Source organism: Chenopodium album, chromosome 1, assembly GCF_948465745.1.
Source record: "Chenopodium album chromosome 1, dcCheAlbu1.1, whole genome shotgun sequence".
Taxonomy (NCBI): domain Eukaryota; kingdom Viridiplantae; phylum Streptophyta; class Magnoliopsida; order Caryophyllales; family Amaranthaceae; genus Chenopodium; species Chenopodium album.
The window spans coordinates 42216608-42227419 of NC_137834.1; the positions used below are offsets into that span (position 1 = coordinate 42216608).

The 10812-nt window shown below is 36.6% G+C and overlaps 1 protein-coding gene across 1 annotated transcript; it reads right to left on the reverse strand.

Annotated features, from left to right (window-relative positions):
• Positions 1–1240: 1240 nt before the first annotated feature.
• LOC145631766 (uncharacterized) lies at positions 1241–2209 on the reverse strand. The gene is made up of 2 exons (XM_081683944.1): positions 2026–2209; positions 1241–1938 (listed from the first exon to the last, which is right to left on the reverse strand). Exons 1-2 carry the CDS (start codon positions 2207–2209, stop codon positions 1241–1243), a joined length of 882 nt encoding a protein of 293 aa, XP_081540070.1.
• Positions 2210–10812: the final 8603 nt, after the last annotated feature.

The following is a 10812-nucleotide window of genomic DNA, read 5'->3' on the forward strand; positions in this document are numbered from 1 at the left end:
AAGTACTCAGTGGCATTTAGTGAAATAGATGTTTTTTAAAAGCTCGATGGCATTTGGTGAATTTTGAAAACCATGATGGCATTTGGTGATTTTTTTAAGTACTCAGTGGCATTTAGTGAAAAAGCCGAAAAAAATAAAATAAAGATGACTTCATCATTGCATTTAGGCAGGAAATTTTTTATTGAGAAAGCGACACGTGGACAATGTTGACGTCATCAAATTCTGTTTTAGTAATAGTTAATACGGAAATTTCACCAAATGCCACTGACAAATTTAAAAATTCATCAAATGCCATCGCACTTTTCAGAATTCACCAAATGCCACTCACAAACAGTAAAATGTCATGTCGTGGCATTAATGAGGTCTGGACGTTAACAGTCCGTTACTAGGATTATTAATTCACAAAATGCCATTTACAAATTATTATTTTGCATGAAATGCCATTACTTTTGTAAATTATTTCACAGTAACCCTCTAATCAAATGAGTACTAACGACTAGTTTATTTGAACATTTTTGAAATATTGTTGGGGTAAAATAGCCGTTGCACCCACTTTGTTGTATAAATATGAGACTTAGAACACACATTGCATCCCTCTACATGCATAATCATGAGTTTGTTATCAAACACATCCTCCTCCACATACGAGTATGCATATATAAGAGTTCCAAACAAGTTTTGCGGTTGTGGTCGAAAATACGCAATTAGAAGTTCGGAGTCAACATCAAATCCTCAAAGGCTTTATTACAAGTGCGACTCGTGTAATAGTTTCAAATGGTGTAAAGTCCTCAAGCCGGAAGAAGCTCAAAGTAGGGGAAATTGTTATGATAAGGATGGATCGGGACATAGCGATGTGTATGATGAATTGAAGCAATTGAAGAAGAAAGTGAGGCAGCAACAAAAAGTTCTCAATTCTATTATGAAAGTAGGAGTTGTTATGTGTGTAATAGTTGTGATTGTAATGATGAAGTGAACAACAATGTAATTGCAATGAAAGTAAAGAAAGTGTTAATTTAAACATTTCTAGTATAATATGATAAGTTGCAATCATGTTCATCCAAAAAATTATGGCTACTGTTTTCTGTTCATCTCAAAATAAAATGCCCTTGCTGACATAATTCAGAAATTTTTCCCAAAAAACAAAACACTTAGGTACAACACACAGTGGAATATTAATGTTAAAAAATTAGGATTTCATTAACAAATATGATGTGCATTCAAAAGGGCAGGGCTGTGGAGTTTATGCAGCTTTCTTTGATCTCTTCTTGGTCTTTGAAGTGCTTGCTTCAGCCTCTGCATTGTTGTTGATTGCTGCAGTTGTTGCTTCAGGCTGCTCAGTGTTGTTGTTTGCTGCACTTGCTACTTCAGGTGCTGCACTCTTTATCTTTGTTGCACATGTCTTCATGTTGTGGCCCAATTCTTTGCATAGGCTGCACTTGATTGAACTATGCCTCTTTCCCTTTCTTGCTTCATTTGCCCCTCTTCTTCTTTGTTTCTTGGGTCTGCCTGCTGATCTTTTCACTAAGGGTGGTAGTATGTCAGGGAGGTTGAATGAAGGCCACTGAGTTTGGTCAGGCATTGGGTGCATATGCTCTCCATAAGTGTTTTTGTATGCCCTCCCTTTGAAATAAGGTGCTACAAAATCTGTAGCTTGCAGCCTTTGGTGGTAAATCACCTTGAGCACATGCTTACATGGGATCCCTGAATGTTGCCACTTCCCACAACCACAAGTTCCAGCCCCTAGTTTGATGGGATAGTACACATGTGCATCTCTCACCTCAAACTCATCACCCCCACATGGTGTAGCATAGCAGAACCTGGACTCATCTGATCTTGTTTGCAAGATCTTTGTTGCATACTTAGTGAGTTCCCCATCCCCCATTGAAGTTGCTTTATCAAACCTTGGAGCCATCCTTTTCATGCACCATTTCCTTATAGCTGCAAAATTAAAACCAGTTACAAAATTAAACTAGGTTGAAATGGCATTTGCAAAGTGATTAAGCATGAGAAAAATGCTTGTTTAACCTTCAAGAAGCTTTAACACAGGTAGATCTCTGTATGGCTTGGTGCAAGAGTTGAATGATTCAACAAAATTTGTTGTGTTATGGTCACAACAGACAACTGGGTCAAACGGATGCCTTGACCAAACTTCAGTGGTACTCTCCAAATACAGAACAGCATCTGGATTGTAGGCATGAATCTTCTCCATTGCTTTGTTGAAAACATATGGATTGTAAGCATCAGCAGCAACCTAAAACAGTTTGTGAAATGCTGTTCCACTAAAGCCTTTTGTTTTGCAGTTGTTGTACAAGTGTTGACAGCATATTCTTCTACTAGCTCTGGGAAATGTCTCCATAATTGCTGCATCAACTCCCTGCAAAACCATATTACAAGTGAGGAAACAGTACTGTAAAGTAATAAAAAAAAGAGAAAACAAGTGTATGCTAAAGAGACTGATTTACCTTCATCCTGTCAGAAAGAAATGTCCAATCATCTCTGTTGCATCCCTCTTTCTCAAAGAGGCACTTTAAATTCCTCATAAAATAACCCCAAGTCTCAACACTCTATGTACTGACTATGCCATAAGCAAACACAAATATCTCATTGTTCCCATCAATCCAACAGCTGTTAGCAGTATCCCTTTATAATATCCACTAAGATGGGCTCCATCAATGCCAATGATTGGCCTACAGCCTCTCAAAAAACCTCTAACTTGTGCAGCAAAAGAAAAGAAGCATGCTTTGTACCTAGGTTGGACATTTGCACAAACTTGTGTCCATGTCACTAGTGAATAACTCCCTGGATTGGTCTTCTTGACCATCTCAGCATATCTTGGAAGGAGACTGTAGGCCTCTCCAAATCCACCATGAATGAGCTCCTTGGCAATTGCTTTCACCTTGTAAAATAACCTTTTCTTCACTTGAATTCTGTACCTTTCCATACAGATTCTTTGCAGAGACTCAACTGGGATATCTGGATTGGCTTGAATATCTGATTGCAGATGTCTACAAAGCCAATCACAACCAACAATTGGATTTATCTCAAGCCTGCCACAAGTTGCATGCTCCCCTGTCAAAGTCTTGATTGCCCAGCTCACTTTGTCAGCCATGCTTGATGCATGGATTCTCCAGTTGCAACCATCTATCTATAGCACATCTTGCTATAAACCTGGTAGGGTCATTATTTTCAACAAAAACTCCAAAACCTTCTTGTACACAAAAATCCTTAAACACTTCATAGAATGACTCTTTGTCTGCAAAAATCAACCACGGCTCTAGTTTAATGCTTCCAAATTCACAATCTCTCCAAACCTTGCCATTCTTGTATGTCTTATCCATTGCTTGGGTCCCATCAAGGTAATATTCAAATTCTTTGGATGGGATGTCATCATACAGGCATTGTACTTCTTCCTCATCTTCTATGAAGTCAGCAAGATCCAAATCATCATCATATTGTTCACTACCAGATTGAATGTAATATGAATCCTCACTCTCATCATCATCAGAGCACTCATCCTCACTACTTTCAACCCCAGCTGGTGGCTTCTTGTGTCTTTCAGATCTCCTTAAGCTCACACCTTCATCATTACTCCCCCCAGCAACCCTTTTTCCACAACTCTTTTTGGTTCTAAATCCTGGTGGCCTTGATCTACCAATTTTTTTAGGTTTCTCAGGCATAGTAGTAGCTGGTTCTGATGTTTGATTCACATTAGTTTGAGCTGGAACTGATTCTGCTTGAGGAACTGGTGGTGATGGTGGTTGTGGTCCAGGTGATTGTGGTGCTTCAGGTGAAAGAGGTGGTGATGGTGGTTGTGGTCCAGGTGAATGTGGTGCTTCAAGTGAATGAGGTGGTGAGTCAGTTTGGAAATTTTGGTTGTCAGTTTGAGGTGGTGAGGTTGTTTGAGGTGGTGAGGTGGTGAGGTGGTTTGAGGTGGTGGCTTTTTTTTGGGTGTTCTCTTCCTTTTCCTTGGGGTCATATTCCTCCTCAAACCTGAGGTTTTGGGTTGGTTGAGAGGAGAAGTTGGTTAACAGTGTTTAGGTGGGGTAGATGGTTGAGTATTTTGCTCAGGCTCAGGTTGAGATTTCCCAGAAAAACCTCATCAGCTAATGGAGTCTCAAACACTCTTACATACTCATCCTCTCCCCCATCCACTTTAGCAACAAGAACCTCAACTGCAACTGTAAAAGGTTCCAGTTCCTCTAACTCTCTATCAGCCTGGGCCTTTTCAGCTTCTAACCTAGCCTTCTCAGCCATGGCCTTAATCCTTTTTTGCCAATTATCCTCACATCCTTAAACACCAGACTAGGACTTTCTTTTTCCTCTAAATAGATTACTATTGTTTCCTTATGTCCAAACCACTCCCACATTTTCAGCATATCCCTATCAGAACACAACTCCAACTTCCTATTAGTTCTAGGTGGAAGTACATACAAACTAAAGTACTTTGGAAGGATCACATTTTGCTTAACAGAGTCCTCAAACATAAACTCATACAAGTCCATTAAACTTGTTCTGTCAGTATCATCAACCAATACATCAAACCCTAGATCTCTATAATGGACATCAAGCCACACTTTACTCATCCTATAAACAACAAATTACAGACACATTACTATACTGAACATCAACACATATGATTCATATCAACACATATGATTCATATCAACAACCACTTACCAAACCCTAACATACCAGTACACAAAATTGCGAAATATGGAATTCAAAGACCTCACAATCACAAAACATAACAATGTCAAATCAATACCAACAAAAAACAATTTTAATATCAAATGTAACAATAATTCACACAGTCAATTCAAGTAATCACATTTAACATGAACGTTTCAAAAAACCCTAACCCTAACTCAATTTTCGCAAAAAATGCCAGATTCAAAACGCGAATGGAAAAGCGAAGGAGCGATTATTACCTTGAATGCTATGTCGAACACCCCAAACTCAAATTCAAGAGCTTTTGCTTCTACTTCCTCCCCTACTTGTCACTGCTGTACTGGTTCGCGCAACTTCAATCGCAAAAAAAGATTAAATTTTTAGGAGTGTTTTGTTCAAGTGTTAACGAAAGCTTCTAGTTTGAGTATGGATTTGAGAGTTTGAATGAGGGTGAAAGTTCGAAGAACAGAGAAGAAGAATGATGGAGTTTTTTTTTTATCTAAATTGAAGAAGTCAGAGAGTCAATGATCATTCACGCGCCATTAACCCCAAATAAGGGTATAATGGTCATTTCGCATTAACGGACTGTTAACGTCCAGACCTCATTAATGGCACGACATGACATTTTACTGTTTGTGAGTGGAATTTGGTGAATTCTGAAAAGTGCGATGGCATTTGATGAATTTTTAAATTTCTTAGTGGCATTTGGTGAAATTTCCGTAGTTAATAGCTAGATATGTATATGTGGCATAATGTCATCATCCATGTGTTACTATGTAATAGATTTCATTGTGACATGGAGTGACAAATGTCGTCAACATGTCGTCCCTATGAGATTTAATAATATTATAGATTGAAGTTGAAATTAAAAAAGGAATGTAGGTATGCTTATTAATTGAATAATAAATAATGAAACAGTATGGAGTAATATAGTATTGAGTAGTGATGGGTGTCATAAATGGCACCCATTTGATGATAATTTAGGTTGTTTTCTTCCTCTTTTCATAGCTTTCATGCTCAATAAATGCCTAGTTTTATGCATTTGGTCTTGGTTTTACCTTTCCTCTCTTATTTTGTAGCTTTTGTGCATTTTCTTGGGTTTTCTACTCTTTTCTCCTTTATTTGCTCTATTTTAATTTCGTGGTTGTAGGTATTGTACGAGGTCCGGGTCTTGATATTGGTGATTTACTAAGGTGGAAGATTCTTTTGGAGCAAGATCATGGCAATTGGAAAGCTCAAGATGCAAGGAAGTGGATTCTCCAAGTTCTAGCTCTTGCGCTCTCAAGCCGTGCTCTCATGAAGATGGGGTGTTGAACTCACTATCAAGTACCTTTTGGGACTGCCACTATTAGTGTTCATCATCATCATATCGCGTGTCCATTTGAAGACCTTAGCGAATGCACGAAGCCGCTAGAAGATCCGAAGAAACCCATAAGAATGCAGGCGCGCAGCCATGTTGCGCGGGCGCGCATCCTTGCCCGCGCGGCCACGCCTTCCTAGGTATCCGTCTTGCTCGATTTTTGTTCACGCCTCCTATATATATCTTTGTAACTCGATTTTTGGGTCAAGTTTTTAGGAAGTTTTCATTTTAGATTTTGATCGTAATTTTAGCTTAGTTGAGAGCTTCTCTCTCTAGTTTTAGGGTTAGTTTAGGAGTAGATTTTAGAGAGAGAAAATAAGGAATTTCAATGGTGAATGAGAGATTGAAGATTCAATGGTGACAATTGTGTTGAAGATCTTCTCTATTATCAATGAGCATTTCTAACTCAATCTTATTTTATTGTTTTGTTTGATTTCTTATTTGTTTGGTTTGATTTTGATGATTTGATCTTTGATTAGTGTAATTGTTCTTCATATTTTGTTAATTCTTGATTTCTTTAGTTGTTTGTTGATTAGATGATGATGTTAGAGTAGTTGTTTGCTAGGTATTGGGTAAAACTTGTATGATTGATTGATTGTGCTTAATTTGGGGATTGTGTTGATTAATTGTTGAGATTAAATCGATTAATGGAAGTTTACATGTGTGTAATTCGATTAGGCCTTGAGAATTATGCTAGATTGCATTGTAGTTTTTAATGATACGGACCATTAATTTAGGAATTGCAACTGTCGATTGAGCTTGTTGACTCTTTTGATTGAGCTTGCTATTAGCCTTCACAACCATTGACTTGCATGTATTTTCGAATTGCTATAATTGTCGGAAAACCCTTTGTAGGAATATTGTCTTCTTCCGATGGAATTTCCGTCGGACGAAATTTTCGACGGAATTTTCCGTCGAAAGAGGTTTTTCAGCATTAGGAAAATCCCAATTTCGTCGGAAACTGTTTTTACGAAATTTTAAAAAAATACGCCGCGCCACCACCGGCACGACGTATCACCCACCTCTAACCACCAGCCCCCTAACCCATTTGGCTGTTCCACTACCCACAACCACCAAAACCCTTACCAACCTAAACCTAACCCACACAAACGAGCCTAGATCTACCACCCCGCCTAAACAAACCACCCCACCACCCACCAAAAACCACCTCCGCTACAACCAAAACAAACCATCACAACCCAAAAATTTAAAAAAAAAAAAAACAATAATAAAATCCCAACCCAACACTAAACACCCAACCCAACACCCAGAAACCCGAAAACAAATTGAAAAGAGGACAAAAAAAAGTAATAATAAAATCCCAACCCAACACTCAAAACCCAAAAAATTAAAATCCCAATCCAACTACCGGTAACCCAAAAAGAAATGAAAACAGGACAAAAAATATAAAAATTCAGCACAAAAATATTAAAAACAAAAGATAAATAGATCTACTACACTTACCACAATGAATCAACCACAGCAACCAAAATTAGTCTTGAAAAAATTCGACCATGGCAACGCTAGATCTAGCATTTCCATGGTTGAACTTGACCTTTAAACCATAAATTCAATATAAAAAAACACGCCGGAGCATTTGAAGGCTAGCTTTGCCAGAATTTCACAGCGAAGAGGAAAGAGAGTAGAAGGAGTAGCGAAGGAGAGGAGAAGGAGTAGTGTAGGCGTCGTTCGATGTGCACCTACGTTAAAGCATGTGTGAATATGCTTGGCACTCTTAGGAAGTGGGAATTGACGTATACGATTAGGGAAAATGAAGTAGGGAGTCCAACAATTTTTTAAGGAACTTGTAAGCCGTTCGCGGATCATAAAAGGCAACCACGATAAAGGGACAACGATAGGCAACAACGATTGACCCGTGAAGGTTACACCCCATTCATAATCCATGAGATTACTAACTCCATATGGTTCGGAACCACGAAAGGAGGATCGGGGATGATGGTAAAAAGTGAGTCATGGAGTCACATTCGCCCGTATTTGCCTCTACTCGATTCTTATAGTGAAAAGTGATTCTTGCGATCTCAAAGGCATACAAACAAAATATTCAATTTGCTCCAAACTATTATTAGGCTAAATTGATTAAATATTAATGCAACACATAATTCTATAATATTTGTGATCACTTGAATTAAATAACAAGATTAAAAAGGAACCTAAACCGGTTATCCAAATTATCTTATTAGGCGTGATTTTCAATTACATATTCCAACATGCAATATAGTGATCATAATAACAATAGAATAAAAATTAATATTGGAAGCAATTTTACAATAATAGCGTTAGTCAAATCAAATATAAAATAACCCTAATCATGATACTAGCAATATTAAAACAAAATAAGAGTAATTAAATTAATTAATTACTCACATTCCGCACGTTCCTTTAAATTGCTACATCATGAATAAACTGTTAGTAAATTCAATTAAAATATAAATCAAATTGAAAAAATTAAATTAAATAAAAAGTAGAGTTGATTTAGTCCAAACCCTCAGTCAATTATACCTTTCACGCCTTGGTTTAAGTATAGAACTTTGGGTATTATATTGACTCCTTGGAGCGCTTAAAGGAAGGAATGGTGAAAGAATGGGGAGGCTAGTGTTTAGGCTAAAGAGGGAGAAGATAATTATTTGATTATCAAGCTTGTTGATGATTGAAAAAGGGGAGATATGACCTCTATTTATAGAGAAAAAAGAAGGGTCGAAAAAACAAGATAAGATCCGAATTAAATCAGAATAAAACTCGATAGACTGCAATTTTTGCGGTTTTTGTTTTTAACATATCTTTTGATCAAGATATTGGAATAAGATAAATAAGATAAAATTGAAAATCTCTTGAAGTCTACTTTCTAACCCAATTAAAATTAGATTAAAATATTTTGTAGAATAAAAGACATGGCCAAAATAGTGAGACGGTGTCAGTTTTGGATAGAGTTTGACATTTTATTTATATCTTTTCCGTTATAGCTCGGAATTGATATTATAATATACCATTGGAAAGATAATTTCAAGGGCTATCCAACCATAAAAAATTGTGATAAAAAAATATGAGTCACGAAAATCATATCTGACTATCTTTGAATGTCTTTCAATTCAGATAGAAATAGGATTTTCAAAAAGAAACTTTTTTTTCAATTTCAAACTCTTTAATCTTATCTTTTCAAAAAGAATAATTAAGATCTTTTAGAAACTTATAGAAGTTTCTAATTAATCCTAATTGGTTAAGGAATGGGATTAAATAATTTGGACCATCCACATGATCATTGGGTCGTAGGTAAGGTGGACTTAGGTTCGGTTTGGGCTCAATTTAATATTTTGGCCATAACTTATTCGTTATAACTCGGATTTGGGCTTATAATATATCGTTGGAAAACTCTTTTAAATCCCCATCCAACTATTCAATCATTGAACCCAGATAATCGACCAAAATAAACTGGACTAAACGTTTTTATAAAAAGGACACGAAATGAATGATTTTAAAGGACACGAAATGAATTATTTTGGGTTTAAAGGCTCGAAAAGAGGAAAATAAGTTATTGTTTGGGGAAATGGGATAGGATTTGGGTTGGTTTTATGAAATGGAAATATGGATTTAAGCACTCCAAGATTAAATACTCAACCCGACCAATAATGGCGGTGAAAGGTTATTCATCATCGGGTTTGGTTTTGGGGAGACATTTTTAGGTGTCTACAAGTAGCGAAGGAGAGGAGAGATAAAGAGAAGAGAGGGAGACTTAAGAGAAGAGAGAGAGAGTAGCGTTGAGGAGAGAGAGAGGAGAGATAAAGAGAAGAGGGAGATTGAAGAGAGAGAGGGAGTAGGGTGCGGCGAGAGAAGAGAAAGAAAGGGGAGCTGAAATTAAGGGTAATGGGTTAGGGTTAGCTATTTATACAAAGTTTTATTTTCTTAAAATAAATTTAGTCAGATGCCTTTGTGACGGAAAATTCCTTTATTTTCAACGGATTTTTCCGTCGAAATATACTTTTCTACAAAAATTCCGTCGGAACTCTTTGAAATCCGTCGAAAATTTCGCAGTTTGCGACGGATTTTCGTGTCCGTCAGAGCACTTCCATCGGAAATCGGCCTATTTCTTGTAGTGTTAGTGATTACCTTTAATCCTTAAACTTCGACCTAGCTTAGGCGCATAATTGAGAGCTCTTTAACATTACCGTTCCTTTGGGTTCGACCCTTGACTTGCCTCTATACTTGTATATAGGTTTGTTAAGTGTTTATAAATTTCGTTTGAAAGCGGGAGGATTAGTTTCAACGACCTAGTTTACCCCTCGTCAAGTAGTTAATACAAAGTTGTGAAATAATGAGCATTACGGTCAAATTAGAAAGTTATATTGTGTAGTTTAAATCATTCTATTAAGAACAATAAGTATTACAAGGCATTGATAGTTTTAATGGTAATTGTTGTTCTTATGTTTAGTGGTTCAAATCATATTTCAATCATAAATTTGCAATGAATTTTGATATGTCATTGCTCATGTGGCGCCAAATTTATTAAATGAAGGATGACACATGACAATAACATGTTATCACATTGAGTTTTAATAATAATATAGATATACAATGTATCTTTAGATTGATAGGCAATTTCGTGCAAATTACACTAATTTAATTAGTAGTAATTAAGATCATAGTCATCAAATTTGTCATCTCATTAGTTCATAGTAATTGATTAATCTATATTTATACTTAGTATTTAAAAACACAAACCATCATCCTCATCATGCCACATGTAAATTATATTTTTCACCAATGTCACA

What these genes read in the sequence shown, in the direction of transcription:
- LOC145631766 (XM_081683944.1), bottom strand. Translation starts at nt 2,209, where the DNA reads ATGGAGAAGATTCATGCCTACAATCCAGATGCTGTTCTGTATTTGGAG. An exon ending in TGTGTTAAAGCTTCTTGAAG is followed by an intron (nt 1,939 to 2,025) that starts GTTAAACAAGCA and finishes TTAATTTTGCAG; the next exon opens with CTATAAGGAAATGGTGCATG.